At 47.8% G+C, this 18,985-nt stretch overlaps 1 protein-coding gene across 17 annotated transcripts in view; it reads right to left on the bottom strand.

Annotated features, from left to right (window-relative positions):
* DTNA (dystrobrevin alpha) overlaps window positions 1-18,985 on the bottom strand; it is a 693,791-nt gene that overhangs the window by 99,396 nt on the left and 575,410 nt on the right. For all 17 annotated transcript variants that reach the window (XM_086965704.1, XM_086965706.1, XM_086965705.1 and 14 more), the window contains one exon: window positions 4,722-4,811. In XM_086965704.1, coding sequence (XP_086821830.1) covers window positions 4,722-4,811 — 90 coding nt within the window. The remainder of the gene's footprint in view (window positions 1-4,721; window positions 4,812-18,985) is intronic.

Here is an 18,985-nt window from a genome sequence, read left to right as displayed (position 1 = left end):
GCGTCGCGTGACGTCGGCAAAAGCCAAAGAATCTCGGGAACGCCCCCGTGTCTGGTCCGGCATTGACGGACGCCTCTCTGTTCCAATGGCTAGCCTCCATTTATGGAGCTAGCCAATGAAGCAGAGAGGCGGGTTAAAGTCACCCATACTAGAAACTACAGATTTCGCTGGAGGAGGAGCCTAACGGCTCCGCCCCCCAGCGAAACCTAAAAATCTTTCACCTGTTTAAAGCTAAGGGGGCTTAAGCCTCAATCACACAGCAGTCAAAACTAAATGTTTTGATTAAAGGCAAATTCCACTTGCTGACAGATGTAGAGGAGGCCCAAGACCTGCTTAGTAAAATGTCCTTGGGGTAATTAGTTCAAGTTAATTCTTCTTGGTCCTTTACTTATCATCTAACTTTTTTTTTTTTTGGACCATTGTAAGAAGGCGTAAGAATTTAGAATGTATTTTGAGGAGGGGCGAAGAGGGTTGGGGAGGGTGCTCGGGAGGTAGCGGGGTGTTACACCCAAGACACCTCTATGGTAGGGGAGAAGACCCAGTGGCAGGCGTGGTGGAGGGTAAAGGAAGATGGCCACGGGTGAAGTTCGGGGTGGGTGTTTTGGTGGGTGGCAGAAAAAAGGATGAAAATGGAGAAGTTTTTTGCAGTAGATTTCTGTTCAGTAAAATAGTATTTTCGCATGGATTCTTGCTATTCTATGGAAATGCATGCTTTGAGTTATTTACGATGTTGAAAAGTCTAACTTTTACAAATAGCACTATGTATTATTTCTTCTAAATGGGGGAGCTGAAATTGATTTTGTTTAATCTTAATGGTCTCAATAACAGGAAAAAAATGTGAGCCATAGAGTCATGGATTAGAACTGAGAACCCCGCTGTAATAATGTTACAAGAAACTCATCTTACTCCATCTAAAAAGGAGGAGTTTTTAATGTTTAAAACCTGGGCTCTATTCCGGGGCTTTTCGTGTGCTAATTGCTCACAACGTGGAGTTGCTATTTTTCTGAATAAAAACTTGGAAGCTGAAATTATTCAGACGGAACAGGATGGTTTGGGCCGTTGGTGCTGGGTTTCATGTAGTCTCAAAAATCGACCAAAGCCTATTACTTTTGTTAGCTTCTATGCTCCTGTAGAGGATAATTCCCAGAGTTATGATGGTATGTTCCAATCCTTGTTATTAGTGGGAGGGGACATTGTTATAGGCGCTGATTTTAACATACTTATGAACCCCAACTTAGACTCTACCTCATCCCTCAAAAGACAGCCCAAACCTAAATCTCTAAGGACTATGTTACAATATATGTCAATTTTTGATTTATGTAATTCATGTCGCTTGAAGAATCCCCGGCAAACAGACTTTAAAACAGGTTTAAATCAGCCTCTCAAATTGACTTTTTTCTTGCTTCTAGTCAGTTAAACTTCTCCTCTCAGAAAATCTGGCATAATGGCTTTTCAGACCATGCAATGGTGGTTATTAAGTTCGCCATGGGAGACAATATTAGTACTCCTAAACGATGGATTTTTAATAAAGCATATTTACAAGAGACAAAATGGGTAACAGCTCTTAAATTAGAGATTACGGACGTTATTCTACGTAATACTGGCACAGCTCCAATATATATTATTTGGGACTCCCTGAAGGCTTTTATTCGGGGCATCGTTATAAGCAAGGATGCAGCTGAATGGCTCGCAGTTAAAAAGATTAGGAATTCATTATTACAAAAAATTCAGGACTTAACAAAACAACGTTATCTGAACCCTACTTGTATTGTTCAGAAACAACTCAGTGAAGCAAAACGGAAACTATGTACCCATTATTTCACACAAAGTGAAGAGGTTTTTCGCAGACAAACTCATAAGGTTTATGAAGAAAGTATTTTACGGGGAAATTTTTGGCCTGGCAAGTTAAAGAAAAAGCTGCTTTTAATAGGATTCATTTGTTAAGAAATCCAGTAACTAATATTATGTCATCAGACCAGGCTGAATTAAGCTCTATAATGTTCTCCCACTATCATAAAATCTATAATACACAGTATTCCATTGACCATCATAAATTGGCCGATTTTCTGGGTAGACATGCACTTCCGAGTCTATCATTGGATGATCAATTTACCATGCGAAGCCCATTCACTAGTAAGGAGGGTAATGTGGTTATAAACGATCTCCCACTGGGCAAAGCATGTGGCCCAGACGGCTTTCCAGCTGAATTTTTTAAGGCTTTTTTCAGTTCTTTTGCTGATCTTTTTTTTACTATTATTAAATTCTATGCTCGATGACGGGCATGTTCCCGCATCCTTTCATGAAGGCACAGTTGTTAGTTTTTTAAAAAAGGGGAACGATCCGAAGGATCCAAACTCATACAGACCGATTACGTTATTAAATTCGGATTATAAAATCACTACCAAATTATTATCATCTCGTTTTAATAATATCACAGCTGATTTAATTCATCACGCATTTTTTAACTGAGGCATTAGATTATTTTGAGTCACGCGGTGTTCCAGCTTTGGTTTTATTATTAGATGCAGAAAAAGCTTTTGATTTAGTAGTTTGGGATACACTTTTTATTATTTTGAAACATTTCGGGATCCCACAACAAGTCATCAATTTCGTACAGAATCTGTATACGGGTGCCACAGCTAATATAATTATTAATAAGTTATCAGCGGGTTCAATTTTAGTTCAGCGGGGAACTAGGCAGAGATGCCCCCTGTCTCCCATACTTTTTGCCCACTTCATTGAACCTTTGGTTGTGGCAATTCGGAACTGTGTACAGATCATTCAACCGGTCATTTCTATGGCCAAGATTAAACTTTATGCAGATGATATGATGTTACTTATTAAGCCGGACCTTCAATCACAGACACAGGCTCTTCGGATCTTTGAAGAATTTGAGGTTTTAGGGGGTTATCGCATCAACAAAAAAAATACAGAAATCCTGGTCTGTGGGGGTGTTGACTCAGTATTACATCCAGATTTGAAGAGCTGTATCAATCCTAAACCTAAAAGATACCTGGGGATCTTATTCTCTCCTACAATCCAGGATCTATATACACTTAATTATGTCCCTCTGCTCCAAAAGGTCCGCTCTATGTTTGTTCGTTGGGATCCATTACCCCTAACCATTCTTGGTCGCATCGCTCTGATTAAAATGTAAATTCTTCCCCTTTTTAACTTTTTATTTTCGACTATTCCAGTATTTCTTCCTGGATCTTTTTTTGCGCGTATAGAATCCTTGTTCTCTAAATTTGTCTGGGCAAAAAAACACCTAGAATCGACATACGGACCTTATATGAAGAAACCGAATATGGCGGCCTTTCTTTACCAAATTATATTGCATACTTTGCGTTTTATTTAGATAGATTCAAAGATACAACTCCATGCACTGGTTTATTCATAATTTTTTTCTTTGACTTAATTTCTTTAGAAATTCAGATCCCTTCCCCTGTCCTTGTCCCTAAATCACCCAAATTTGTTTGATAAAAGATCCTGAATTGGTTTTTCAAACGACGGGATGCCATGACTAAGAAGTATTCTCTTCCCCTTTTCAACCTAACTACTCCCCTAATAGGTGCCTTGGCTTTTTTAAGGATTAAAATTGATCCCTCAATTATTACAAAATGGGGACGTGTTGGGTTTAAATCATTATCCGATTTTATGAGGCATGAGCCTTGGCTATCTGTTAATGCAATGTAACGCCTAATTCCCGGTAATTTCTTATTAATCGGGTCTTATAGGGTGATTTATGAATCTTAGGTACAACTCGATCTTAGTCATATTAGTACCCCATCACAGCTGGCAGAAGATCTTTTTGTTAATGTCTCCATAAAGAAACCTGGGGAATTGAAGCACTGCTTGGCACAAAATCGAGAGGAAGAGCTGAGTGCCAAAGTTATACGAAAATGGCATACACAGGAAAATTTAGTGTTACCTTTAGTTATATGGAAAACTATTAATAAGTTAAATTTCGGTACACTACGGGGAGCTAATTGGCGCAGAATGCTTTTTTTTAGTAAATGGCTGCTATATCGCACCCCTGCAATGATTGCCAAAATGTACGTCAATACGTCCACAAATTGCTTTAGATGTCTTCATTGAGATCAAGCTAATTGGTCTCATATTATTGTCCATTGTCCAAAAATTCAGTCTTTCTGGGAAGAAATGTTCAATTTTCTTAAAACTTATTATGCAATTCCGATACTTTGTACTATAAATTTAATACTGTTTGGCTTCGATCCAGTTTGTAAACTCTCAGAATTTTGGGCTAAATTGGTATAAATCGCAATGGCTATTGCTAGATCTTTGCTATTACAGAATTGGTGAACACCGCAGGTTCCGGTGTTTCAGGCGTGGTTTGATAAAATGAGCAGGGTCAGGAAATATGAACAGATGTACGCAAAACAGGTGGGGGGGGAAAAAAAAGTTTGCAAAGATCTGGGGATTGTATTTTGAGTAACCTTTTCTTTTTACATTATGTTATGTTGGCAAGAATGACCATGCGTATTTGTGAAGATTTTTTCTTTCTGTATTTGATTTAAGAAAACTGCAATTTACTCCAATAAAAAAAATGTTCAACAAAAAAAAAACCACACAGCAATCTATGAACCTAATCTGCTTTCGTGCGAACCCGTTCCATATAGTTTGCCTGGATTTTGGAACGTCATCCATGATACAAGAACAAGACCATGGATGTCTATCATTATTGCCAAGTGAACCCTCACCTGAGTTCAGCTCCTTGACCAGCGAAGACATGGTATTGGTGATGGAGTCTGCGGCCACAAGCAAGTCATTTCTTAAATTTCGCCGTGTGCCTTGGTGGAGAAGAAAAAGCAGATTTAGATTTTACGAAATGTACAACTTGAATGTTTTGGAACAACATCATGTCTGGTGTATGCATTTTAGCATGTTAAACATGTATGCCTCTTCTAAAAGATTCAACCTGTAACTGAATGCCATGACAGGGTACATGCATCTTTCCCTTTAGTCACTGCCCCAATTCCATAAGAGGTATTGATGCAAAAGTTCAGGAGAAAGAAGTGGACAATGTGATATTTGGTGGGTGTGCTTAAACCTAGTCCTTTAGTCAGAAGTTTTCATTATTAGATAACTCATCAAATTACTTTTGGTAAGCTATCATCTTCAGTTTGGTAAAAGGCTAAAATACAACCATTTGATAATGACACCATCTGGGTAGTGAAATGCAACTATTTTATCCAGCTCTGATCTAACACCACATAAGCATCCTCAAGAGCAGGATAAACTATCAAGATGGGTCAGTGATGTTATGCTCTGCCTGTAACCTGCATGCAATGTTAAATCCCAGCACGTTATCCCAGCAGGTTGAGTTGGTTACCATTACACTGGAAAATAGTAACACTTTGTATTTAAGATGCTGCAATATTTCTGAAAAGAAGTAAATACAAATATTTGCCACACGTTTGCTGACAATATTATCGGTTTTAGCTAAAAGTTAGAACACTTGTAGGGCTCCTCACTTTCATTCTGGATGAGGCACAATGAACCATTAATAGATGCCCTTTGCTGCTGTATGAGTTCCTGTGGAAAGTGTGCCTGTAGTTTCCTGTGATGCCCTTCCGAAACCAGACATGAGCACCAGATCACAGAAGCACAAAAGAAAACAAAGATGGTGGAACAGCCCACTTAGGTAATGCCAAAATACATTACTTAGTGGAATCCCATACTCACAGCTATCACAGATTTCTGATCTTCAACCAGATTGGGTTTACAACTTTGCCAAGAAACAGTTGCTAAACCCTGAACCAGACTATAACAAAGGTGTCAGAGGAGTGACCCTTTGTTTCATAAATGTATCCATAAACCAGTAGCAGCCGGCACCGATTGGGGGTGGCGAGGCAGGGCGGGGGCACGGATGTAAAAAATAAAAATAAAATAACTTACCATATCGCCACCTTGTCAGTGGGGCGACACTCCTCTGCCTTAGCAGAGAAGCCGCCACTGCCATAAACCAAAGCCCACCCTCTCATCACATGCCAGAATATTTATGAGGACAGCTAATAAATGCTGTCCTTTAAAGGAGCCAGGAGTATAGTGCTGTCACAGAAGGCCTGACTAGTGAGTGGGTAGTACCAAATGCAGAGCCAATGTGTCTACAATAGGAGTGGGGTTGGAGCACTGCTCCACAGCAGGGGTATCCTCGAGGCAGCACACTTGAGAATTAACTAGAAGCTCTACAAACAGTCATATATGGGCAATTTATATGTCTCATCCATCACATCGAATAAATCAAACTAATATTCCATTACCTGCGTCAGTCACTACAATAGCCCACAAATAGACACTCCAAAGAACAATTTTACGTAACTTAAAAGGGTGTATCAAAGCCCGCCTTTTTTTGTGTTTCAAATATGTAACCTGGAGTTGTTGGGTTGTTGTACACCCCACTATGCTATCTTACTTCAGCTGAGTACACAGCTCTGGAAAGGAAGCTGCAATTGGTTCATGATGTTTCTCTGTGCACATCTTTGAAACTGTGGCTTGGAGGGCCTCAGCACACACTTTGGACTCCTGAAGAAAGTCAAGGCACCAGCTCCGACATATTATGAGAGTCACTAGACACCACCGCCACAAGGGAACAGGGATAAGTACTCCTCATTTCAGCGAGTTCCTGTGGCTGGCATTTTGTGGTGATAGTTATGAGAAGGACAGGAAAGTGGTTCCAAACCCTCACTGGTACCTAGTTGGCGGCTGGACAGCTCACAAGAACTCTAGAAATGAAAGCATTCCACCACCTCTGAGGATTGTGGCTGCAGCCCATGTGCAACTGAGTCAGAGCTTAGGGCCCATATTGTCAGCCTCTGGTGGCTGCGGTGGTAGTGGTGCGTGAGGCGTGGGAAACCAGCACCTTAATCCTGCATACAGACCTAACCTTTCCTTTCGTCATGTATCACTGGGATATCACTACACAGTGACACTACACGAGTGATAAAAGAACCACCATGGAGGATATGGGCTGAATACCAACAGTAGGAAGAGAGGAGCCTCTCTCTGTGGGGTGATCACAGCCTTCACCTTACTCCCACAGTCAACGGGAGTACATCTTTCACTAAGGGGAAGTCTTTCCTGAACCTTCACCACAGAGAAGCAAGGACAGAGCTCCATGGAGAGGAACACCCAAAGCACATCTGTATAAAACGAGGGGTTCCCACCGATAGTTAAAAAGACTACAATTCTCCTCGGAGGCGCTGATATTTTGCCGTCTGCTCCTTCAAGCAGGTGGTGTAGCCAGAGGCTACACTGGATGGGGTGAAAACATTGTGTTGGAGTTGAAAAGGGAGAACACTGTTCTTCTGCTCCTTCAAGACCTTTATGAAACACATGCTGAAAAGGTATAAGAGCATTGAACAACGAGAAATATGCTTCTTCCCCAAGAGACTGGTGTAACAGAAGAGAAAAGCAGAATAGACGTGAAAACCCAAACAGGCTTCTAAAAGGGACATGAAGTAACGACCTTTATGTAAAAGCATTTAAGGAATACTCATTTTTTTACTCCCATAGTGAACCCCGTGATTCCTTGCCACTGAGTGTTTAGAAGTACATTTAAAGTCTGAAGACGATATAAATTGTAAGTTTTGTAGTTTTGAACTCAGAGCACTTATGCCATAATGCTAAGCTGTAATAATTTAAGGACAAGGAGACAAGACGCACCGATTATACACTTGAATACATCCTTCAAGTTTGTCTCACGCGTGAACCCGTAGATATTGTGATTGAAGCACACCATAAATGAACAAATAATTTTTCATACACTCAATTCTTTACAACATGCAGAAGGAATGAACTATATACAGTGTGAGCCATCTCTTCTGTGCATACCAAAACTCACTGATTTGAGCTACAGGGCCCTGGCACCTTGGTGGCACTTCTGTCTGCATTTATCATGCTGTGCCTTAGGTGTCCATAAACAGGGCTGGCTACCTATGTAGGAGCCCAGCATTGTATAATCGAGTGTACTGCTTAGACCAGGGGTCCCTAGTGGGTAGCTCAGGAGCTACTGGCAGCGTGCAGTACCCTGGAAGAAGCTGCCGGAAATGCATCCAGAGTTCTTGATTCAGAGGGTCTACTCTAAACATATTATAGGAGGTCGCTTTTCAAGAAAAAGATAAGATTTTCTTCGAATGTGTTAACCCAAAATGGAAAGTGCATATTTGAGAGAAAACCATACATATTGAGAAACCAATATGTTGATATTTGCAAACAAAAAGTCGCCCCCCCAAAAAACTTTCACTGCTATTTAGATGATAGTTCATACCAAGTTGTGTATATTTATAGCTTTTATTATTTTCTTTGTGCCAATGGGCACTTACCTCTGTGACGATTAGGTTATTAGTCACATGGAGGCACTTTATTATGATAAATATTTTCCTGGCACTGTTGTAAGCAAACCAATCTTATGTGTCGAGTGGTTGGTGCTCAACTACAGACCAGAATTCTAAATATCATCCACCCAAAATATTGTATGCATCATGTAGGCTACCACAATATCATAAAGGCAAGTGTATTTTTATTTATGTTCTTAACTCCACATGAAGACATACAGCTTCGAGGTAGGTAGATGTGGAGTTTAGAATTGTACATTTATACTTAACAATATATGTACATTTATGATTTTGTATCAGTGAATATTATGGTTGCCAACACTCAGTATTGATATATACAGCCCGGTGGCCGCTACTGACAAGCGTGACCATCCAGGAGCGCGCACTTAGGGCCCGCCTCCCCGTCCCCCGCCCCTACCTCGTCTAGAGTTCATGGCGGCCGGTCAGCCCAATGGGGTGACCCGCCGCTTAGTACTTCCGGAGTATCCGTCGACGCGTTTCCGGTGGGGCAGGGGGCAGAGACTGGGGACCTCTTTAGGTCCCTGGGGCAGGGACCTCAGTCTCTCCGTCCTCTGCTACACAGGGCCGGTTGCGGTCTCGCAGAAGCGCCCCCCCCCTTCCCGCCTCTTTTAGTTTAACTTTCCCTCCATTTGAATTTTTTAAGGGTTTAAATTAAGGCGGAGGTCGGAGGATCCTCGTAGGGTGGCGATTCAGCACTGCAGAGCCCGTTGAGAGAGGCGATGAGGAAAAGCGCGTCGAGGTCGAAGGCCGACCATCTCGCCAAGTAGGGAGACGGGTGTGCTCGGGGGGCCTGGGGACAGCCGCGGATTATCGGTATAGGAGTGAGGGTTTGGGTCTGCTTCGGTGGTCTGCGGCTGCCGGCGGGGCCCCTGAGCTCACCGGCTCCTTCCTGGGCGACGTGGGCGGGCAGAGGGGGACCGGGTGCGGGATCTCTTTCCCTTCGTTGGCTCGTAACATCATCTCCAGCGGGGAAACTTGCTCTAAATGTGGCATTTTAAAGCAGTTGGGTAAAGTAGCGCTGCCATGTTTTTAGCAGCGCTCGATTAAGTGAAGTTAGCAAATTGGAGCCCGGCATGGGGCTAGTACAGTCAGAACTTTCGGCTGAAATGATGCATTAACTAAAGGTTCCTGAGCTAATGGGCCATTGTTTAGTTATAATTATATTTAACATAACGCAAGGCTTTTGGAATGATTGTGCAGGGGGCCCTTTCCATTGTCACTATTTAGAAGGGTGAATTTTCATAATGTAGTACAATACGCACTCAGTTTTCCCCGCCAAATCTCCTTCTGGGAAATTGGAAGAGGATGGCATATAAAACGTACTTTGACAGCGGTAAAGATAGCAGTTTGAGTATGGCGCATAATGAAACATACATGCCAACATTTCAGGAGAGCAAAGTGGGAGATTAAAAAAAAAAAATGGGAGAATGGGGCCTTGAATCGGGTTACTGGCATGTATGGGCTTTGGAAGTGTGCTGCTGCAGGATCGGACATTTGAAACGCAAATGCACGTTTTTTTCTTACCTTTCAGAAGCATGGAGCATAATGTCAGGCAGAGAGGGTGATGCAAGTGTTGGGCACTGGCCTGGCAGGTTGTTGGCAGTGCATGCACCCCCCCACCCCCCTGTGGCAGCCGGGCAGAAACAGCCCCCCCCAGTACTTTGCAGGTCTTTAAAAGACGATTCCCTTGTTAATGATGCTTTGTTGGTTTTTCACCCCTTCGAGAGCCACTGCATCTCCACTCATTGCTGGAAGAATTCACACTTTACACAATACCAAGCCCTGTCAGCTGAAACCCCAGAGGAATCGGGTTTTTGCTTGTAGGAATCGGGAGGCGGGAGACTAGCCTTCAAATCGGTAGTCTCACGCCTGAATCGGGAGGATTAGCATGTCTGAGAAATAGCATTCCAAGGCCATGCTTGATTTGTTGAGAAGAGTGCGTCTTTCTCTGTAAACTGCTTTGTCTGTAAGGGAAGGGACTAGTTCGTGATATTCCAATGATGCAAATCGGCCAGGCGGGCAATGGAATGGGTGCGGGCGCCTAAACTCTGCGCCAAAACGCACAAACAGCCGTCTTTGGCTTCACAGTGCTGTGCTGAAATTTGCGCCTGGGAGAGTTGCAGCATGAATAGAGTGGGGGCAGCCCCTCCGCTTATCACACAGATACGGGTAGCACCGCACTTACTCACGGCCTCCATCGGTGTTGCAGTTATGTAGGACACCAACGTAGTAAGCGTAGCAAGGATTCGGCTCTTTAATTGCACAGCCTGTATCTGGCTATGCTGCACAGTGATCTCCAGCCCAGATTCAGTTATTTTATTGGCAGGCCATTATTTACTAGGGCGTTGTGCATGGATGGTTTAGTTTGGCGCGACTCATAGGTTTTAGTTAGGCTTGTCAACCCTCTGGTGGCATTCAGTCTTGCTATAGCTTGCCTCCTTGATATCTGCGCAAAGTGATTGTTTAAATGGGCCGTACATCTCACCTCAGTCGACAGTAGCAGGCATCCGCATCGTCCCACACTCTCGTGAACGTCGATGACGTGCGGGTGGTTGGATTTGGCCGCTTAAAAAATGTTAATAAGAAATTTTGTCCCCAGCCGTTTGGAGGTGATGAAGTGCCGTGGGACACGTGTGCTATGGGGATGGGGTGCCTTATGCGCACCTGTAATAAGGGGGATTCGTAGCACCAATTCTATGTGTTTTTGCATGGCAAACGTGGTGGTGTACAGGTAATGTAGTGCCTGTTACACTCATGCACGATGGCGAAGACAGCTTGCTTTGTCACGCTACAGGGCGCACTCTTCCATGTTTGTAAGGCCTGGAGTGCTGTGTCACGCATGAGTAATGGCTGTACATGCCAGGTTAATCGTGCTCAGTCATGTGACGGGCACTCACCTTAATGTGCTGCCAAACGGCCAACGCTTCATACCAGGTTTGAGCCAAGGCTAGTGATCGCAAAACTTATCGGTAACGCTGTTTGCTGACGAATACCCACTTACCAAGGGGTGTAATTCTAATATGGGACACGGGGCGGTCATGGTGGCCGAAACCGTAGAAGGACACCATTACACGGCTTTCGGCCGGGTGGAAAGTGCCCGGCGCGTGCCTCTTTATCGATAAGAAGAGCCCCCACACACACATGTTGTATGTGCATTAGGCACCCGAGCGAAGGACCTTATTGATTATGAAGAGCCCGAAACACATGTTTAATGGTAATAAAGGGCATACCGGAGACCAATTTAATCATAGAATAGTGTCCCTTAACCCTCACCCGTGCCATGCCAAAAAGGCCAGTTAATCATCTGACAGTGCTCTATAACCCGTATTTAGGGACATTACAGTGACTGCTATACCTGCTTGTAGAGGTGGCACTGCGCCCGATTAACACCCGTCTATGATGGTGAAGTGGCTTACTAACGCAGCTTCGAAGATAAGATTATCCCGGCTTGGGAATGAAGGGTGGACGATCATTAATCTGAATAATCAAATGGCAACTAGAAGTATGACATTCAGTGGTGCAAGCGCAACAAGGACATGGCGGCTCTATTCCCAGTCCTAAAACAATGTAAGTGCCCGAGTGAACAGTCAATAATAGGACTCCCGTAGCGTGAAAGGCCCCTGCATAACCCTCGCATGTGCCTACTCAGTGGGTCAACCGTCTATACTTACTTGCCGGTTGGCATCTGCATACATCCTCCATCTCCTCCAACACTCCTAGCAAATAAGGTCAGCCAACAATCTCAGTTCTTGGTGATGGTCATTGTTGGCCGCAGATTTATTAATATCAATAATGATTATTAATAACAATATTAATAACATATTAATAACATACTGGTTGTACAATCTTCATTTGCGAACTTTAACCATAAATCATGCACATCACATTACAGTTTATGACACCTTCCCCTGGTACAGGTGTCTGTCTCTCGTGCACCCATCAGTTCGTAAATGGCACTTGTGTACAACCAGTTCTTAATCAGTTTCTTGGTGTTCCGGTAGTTGGTTGGCCACACCCCTTTTTGGGTGTCATGGAGGGGAGCTTCTTTGCCTGGAGTTAGGTCCCCAGCTCGCTACCATTTGCGCCCTGCCGTCCGGCCGGGTCTGGGCCGCGAGTGCCGTCTCCGTCTTTTCCTCCCCTCCTTTGTGCGGCCACGTCACCCTGCCGTGCGGCATTGAAAAGTGAGTGGCCCTCCTCCTACACACCGCCCACCGGTGTGTTTGGTTAGCCAACGATTGTAGGATTTCCGCCAACGCCTTCCCCACTGTCCAGCACTGCGACTCTGCTGTTCCTCAGGTGTGGGTGGGTGGGCTTCAAACGATGTCGTTGTCGCGCCGCTCTCCCAGCTCCTCCGAAGACGTTGTGCTTCTGGTTGGGGAGCGGCGGTGTTTAAATCCCCTTGAGCCCCCTACGGGCTTCAGGTGAACCCCCTTTGATTGGGGGGTTCAAAGGTAGCAAGGTTGGCCATTGGTCGCCCCCCATGGGCGCCAAGGTCACAAGGTCACTTCCTGTCGGGGTGGCTGGTGCGCACCCCGTTTCCGCTGGTCCTGGCCGCTTCGGGGCGCCCAGGACCAGTTCCATCTCCCCCTGTTGGCACCGCGTGGGTTATGGCGCCGGCCCTTGAGCCTCCCCCACCCTGCGGGTGGGTGCGGCGGCCTCTGCAATAACCCTCGCATGTGCCTACTCAGTGGGTCAACCGTCTATACTTACTTGCCGGTTGGCATCTGCATACATCCTCCATCTCCTCCAACACTCCTAGCAAATAAGGTCAGCCAACAATCTCAGTTCTTGGTGATGGTCATTGTTGGCCGCAGATTTATTAATATCAATAATGATTATTAATAACAATATTAATAACATATTAATAACATACTGGTTGTACAATCTTCATTTGCGAACTTTAACCATAAATCATGCACATCACATTACAGTTTATGACACCTTCCCCTGGTACAGGTGTCTGCCTCTCGTGCACCCATCAGTTCGTAAATGGCACTTGTGTACAACCAGTTCTTAATCAGTTTCTTGGTGTTCCGGTAGTTGGTTGGCCACACCCCTTTTTGGGTGTCATGGAGGGGAGCTTCTTTGCCTGGAGTTAGGTCCCCAGCTCGCTACCATTTGCGCCCTGCCGTCCGGCCGGGTCTGGGCCGCGAGTGCCGTCTCCGTCTTTTCCTCCCCTCCTTTGTGCGGCCACGTCACCCTGCCGTGCGGCATTGAAAAGTGAGTGGCCCTCCTCCTACACACCGCCCACCGGTGTGTTTGGTTAGCCAACGATTGTAGGATTTCCGCAGGGAGGCTCACGTCTTTCTGCGGCTCCCCCCTCTGCCCCTTGGTTCGTGGCCACCTACCTTCCCCTTTCTTTTGCTCCTTTTTTAACGACAACCCGCGAGCGTCATTGCGCCCCACAAGTTGCCCCAGAACACCTCCATTCCCTTGTCGGACAGATGCACCCCATCTTGTCCATATAGCTCTGGGCGGCCTGGGTGGATGAGCCCGTGCCGGATTGATTCCAGGCCGTTGGTTGAGCAAAACTTGTGCATGGCGATATTTAACTTGCGCCTCGCGTTATCCACCGCTTTGTTGGAGTCGGCACCCCTCCAGTGCCTCCTGCTGATCATCTCCGACCACACCACTGTCGTGGTCCCCAGCCATGCCGCCGCTTTGGCGATGTCCTTCTGGATGGCTTGGCCCACCGCCTTGCGGCCCAACCGTGTTAGGTCGTTCCCTCCTAGATGTATGATCAGTACGTCCGGCAGCCACGCTGAGTCTGCCATGAGGCCGTCCAGGGTCGGTAGCAACTGCTCCCATCTCATGCCGGGCCGTCCGATCCAGCGGATGTATGTCGCCTTGGGTCTGCTTTCCTGGTGCCCGACTCGCCTCCACCAGGACTCCATTCTGGATACGAATGAGTGTCCTACGACCCATACCAGTTGTGGGCGTCCTCCTGCCGAGAGAAAATGCTCAATTTAAGGTGGCTTTCTGCGCACCGGGTGTGGACGAGGCAGGGGCAGGAAACCCTGCCGTACGGCATCCCAAGGCGGCTGCTCCCCCCCCCCCCACTACCCCTCTCCTCTTTCTGTTTTTTTTTTTTTTTTTTTTATATGAGATGCGGGCGTATGTAAGACTTGTAGGCCCTGGACCGCCATCTGCCCACGGCCTGGATCCTGTCCTCTGGCATGCCATACTGCGATGCCGAGGTCGCCGCCCCGATCCTGAAGGAGTGCGGGGCAAATGATGTTGCGTCAAGCCCCGCCTTACTGAGGCCCTGGCGCATTACTGCCGTGAACTGGAACCTGCTCAAGTTCCTTCCGTCCTGGTGTACAAAGAGGGGGCCATCCCCCGCCGGGCGAGCCACCATGTATTGAAACAGCCAGCACACTGCGCAGCGCCCCACCTCTGGAATACAATGTAGGCGTATCGTCGCCCCTTTTCGGGCCCTATCCGTTTTGGATTGCCTGAGCGTGAGCTCCACAGCTTTTACCATCGGCTTGATGTCCCTTGCCTGCAGGCAGCGCTGCGCCGGGCCTGACCTGTTGGGGGCCACTATTTCGCTTACCCGAAATGCCCCAAAGAAAGCTGTGGTGAACGCGGCCCCGAAGAGTAGCCGCTCGTACCTGTCTGCAATGATGCTGGATAGGGTGCTAAGTAACCGACCCAGCTTGTCATAATCAATGGGGCGTCTGGCGTCCTTCTTGGTCCCCTCAATTTTCCGCCAACCTTTCAGGGCTGCTTTCAGGTACACAGTTGCCGTGGGGTCCTCGCCTGTGTGGAGCCTGGCAAAGTATGCAATGGCGGCCAGGTGCGCCTGTGCCCAAGACCTTGTTTTCTTAGCGTCGAATGCCCACTGCACGAATTTCTCCACCGTTGTGCGCACCCTCGATTTGTCTTCCAGTGACTCTATGCCCCCTACTCTCATTACTGTGGCCGCGTATTTCCTGTATCTCCTGCGAGCCTCAGAGGTGAGTGAGTGCCCTATTAATCTGGACAAGTCAACCCCCCCAGGTCCCACAGGTATGATGGAAAGGGGGTCATCACCTCGTCCGCACCGGGTAGAAGTTGTTTGAACCGTGTCATCTGTGACCGGGACAGCGCATCGGCGACCGTGTTCTCTGTCCCCGGCACGTGTCGGGCCTTCAGCTCCAGGTTCCCCTCGAGCTGCAATTTAACCAACTCTCGCATTAGCCTCAACATGCCCGGGCATCTTGCTGCGCCTCTGTTAATGGCCTGTACTACCCCCAAGTTATCCGACCACAAGGTGAGCTTTAGGTTCCTTATCTCTTTTTTCCATACCGTCAGAGCCACTACTATTGGGAATAGTTCGAGGAACGTGATGTTTTTTGTGAGCCCCTGCGCATGCCACCTGTCTGGCCACTGGCTGGCACACCATCTGGTCCCCAGGACTGCCCCAAATCCCAGGCTCCCGGCTGCGTCTGTGTATAGGGATAGCTGATCCGCTGTTACCCAACCCTCTTTCCAGATCAGCACGCCATTGAAATCCTGCAGGAATTCGTCCCATACCTGTAGATCCTGCCTTACACCCGTGCTCAGCCGGATGTGGTGGTGCTTGTGGGTGACGCCAGCCGTTAGCGCAGTGAGGCGCCTTGAAAAGACCCTGGCGGGCGGGATGACCCTCGCCGCAAAGTTCAGCCTGCCTACCACCCCCTGGATATCCCTGAGGGTGGCTTTGCGCCGGCCCCGTAGTTTGGCTATTTCTTCCCTGAACTCCTGCACTTTCTCCGGGGGGAGCCTGGCGGTCCCCGCCGTGGAGTCCAGCTCAATGCCCAAGAACGTCAGTCTAGTCGTTGGGCCTGTCGTCTTCTCCTTCGCTAAGGGGACTCCGAGTGTTTCGGTCAGGTCCTCGAACGCCGCCAATGTACTGGCGCACGTCGGGGCTCCCGCCGGTCCTGTGAACAGGAAATCATCCAGGTAGTGCAGCTTCCCGCCCCCCTGATGCCTGTCGTGGAGGGCCCATTCCAGAAAGGTAGCGAACTGTTCAAAATAGGCGCAAGATATGGCACATCCCATGGGCATGGCTTTGTCGACGTACACGCCCCCTTCCCATTGGAAACCGAGTAGGTGGAAGCTGGTCGGATGTACCGGTAGTAAGTGAAAGGCAGATTCGATGTCCGCCTTGGCCATGAGGGCCCCCTTTCCTGCCGCTTTGACTAGTGCGATCGCGTCGTCCACTGACGCGTAACCCACAGAGCATGCTTCCTGGTCGATGCCATCATTTACAGACCCCCCCCTCAGGGTATGACAAGTGGTGTATCAGCCTGAATTGGCCCTTTTCCTTTTTTGGAACTACTCCTAGTGGGGAGATGACTATTCCTTCGCACAATTCCTGAGGGAGGGGGCCCTCGATTCTACCCAGGCTCTTCTCCTTTTCTATCTTCGCGCTCACCACCCGGGGATGCTGCCTCGCTGATTGTAAGTTATTCGCTCCCGTTAATGGCAGTGGGCCTTGAAACGGGATAATGAAGCCTTTTTCAAAACCCTCTACTAGCGTCCTGGCGTCTGTTTTGTTTGGGTACCTGTTTGCCAAAATGCGCAGCTGTTGTGTATTAATGGGGGACCTAGCCAGCTGGCACTGTTGAACGTTTACTAGTGTCCTGCCCCCACTAGCCTTCCGGCTAGTGCTTCTTGTGTTTCTCTTTCTTTTCGCTCTTTGCTTCCCGCTTGGAGCCTTTGCATGTCGCTGCAGCGTGTTTTCCCCCCGCAGCTTGAGCATGCATGTTGGAATTTGCACGAGGAGCCCCATGAACAGTCCCCCGCATCGTATCTCCAGCATATGGCCTTGGTCGCGGGGGGGGAGCTGGACCGCCCAGAGGAATGCTTCTGGTAATTTCTGTTCTTCCCCTTGTGGGACGAACTCCGAAAGGACTGGTCGTATTTTCCCGTCCAGGCTCTTACTTCTTTGGCAGCGAGCATTTTATGAATAAAACCTGAAACGTCCTCCTCGTTCCACTCCATCTCTGGGTGCCTCTGCATCTTTAACCTGAAACCCTTATCATATTCCAACCATGCATCCCCGGGGAATTGCCTCTGCGCAGAATGTATGTTAGCCTCATACAGCCATAGGTCAGCTGCGCAATGGGGGAACCTCTCTACTATGATACACGCCATGATCCTAAAAGCGTCTAGCCAATTCTTGAAGTTCCGCTCCTTTCTAGCCCCTCGCCTCTCCCTTTTTTCATCCTCTCTCCTGTCGCATGTGGTCAGGTCGAGGCCCTCTAGCTGTATTTCTAGGAGCGAGAATATATCGATGAACTCCTTGCGCCATATCCTTTCTTTTACTGCGAGAGGAATAAGGCACGCAAGCCCCGTGGCTTTCGTCGTCAAGGAGGCAGGGCCGGGGGATGGTCTGGCGTACAGGTCACTGCCTAGCCCCCCCGACCTCGGGCTTCCGGACCCAGTATTGTACCCCCACCCGGGTAATGGGGAAACCTGATCCCCCTGTGGGGATAGGCCCACCTGCTCCTGCACCCTTGACTGCCGGGCCCACCCCGGATCCATCATGTGCCACGTTAAGCCCCCTGTCTCGTCAGTGCGTTGTTCCCTGGGCCCCGCCGCCCCCTGCCCTGAGCTGTTCAGTAACGTCGGAGCGAGCGATTTCAAACATTCTTTTACAATGGTACTAATATGCTCACCATTAACCGCTCCGCCGTTTGTCTCACCCTGCTTGCTGTCGTCCGACCTCAGCGGCGGGAGCTTCTGGCGCACTTTCCTTGGGGGATTCCTCTTGTACGTCTTCTTCCTCGGCGTGGTCTTAGGCTTCTTGGGTGCTGACGGGCCTGCTTCCTCCTCTGCCTGGCCGTCCGGCCTATTCTCCTTCCCTTTGGCCAAATGGGGCTGGAGCCATTCGTCGCCGTGTACCGCCGATATCTCGCGGATCTTCTTCAGCACTTCCGCCATGTCTCCTGGCTGATCTTCCGCCATGTTGTCCCCAAGGCCTAGTTCTGGTTTCTGCGGGCTGGTCTGCGCCGCTGGGTCGGAAGGAATTCCGGACCCGCCTCTGAACTTCCTTACCCGTGTGTGCTGTCCGTTAGATGAAGCGGCTCACTGCGCGCTCCAAACCGGACAATTGCTTACCGAGCTGGAGCTTGGCAAGGCCGCCGAGCTCGTCGTCTTGAGGAAATATAAATTTTATGGTCAAGTTGTGTTCCCTAGCGCGTACCCCACCGACTCCATGTACCAGCTTAAAGTGCATGTAACTTCCCTCCTGTGTCAGCTATGAAGACGCAAATACATTTGCGTCCAACGTTAACTTGTCCTCTTTCAGATCCACCCTGAATGGATTAAATGGTCCGTTCCTAAGTATGCTATGCCACCGTCTTTTTGTAGTGTACTTTACATGTCTTCCTGCTCTGGCGGAGTAGGCCCTGAATTTCTGCCATCGAGCCTCTTTTCTGGCTTTTGACTCTGACAGCCTCTGCCCAGGCTGCCTCTGTACCCGTGAACTCTGACTTACTTCCAGCGCGGCCCCTCGCGCTCAGCTCAGCCTGCTTTCTGCCAAGACTGACTATAACCTTCGAGTTATCTGTTCCGCTCCTCGAAAAATGCATTCCTGCCTACTAGTTTCAGTAAACATCCTCCCCAGCTGCAGAGCC

Source organism: Lissotriton vulgaris, chromosome 4_1, assembly GCF_964263255.1.
Source record: "Lissotriton vulgaris chromosome 4_1, aLisVul1.2, whole genome shotgun sequence".
Taxonomy (NCBI): domain Eukaryota; kingdom Metazoa; phylum Chordata; class Amphibia; order Caudata; family Salamandridae; genus Lissotriton; species Lissotriton vulgaris.
The sequence above is the reverse complement of the archived record's forward strand: the minus strand, read 5'-3'. Positions and strand labels throughout refer to the sequence as shown.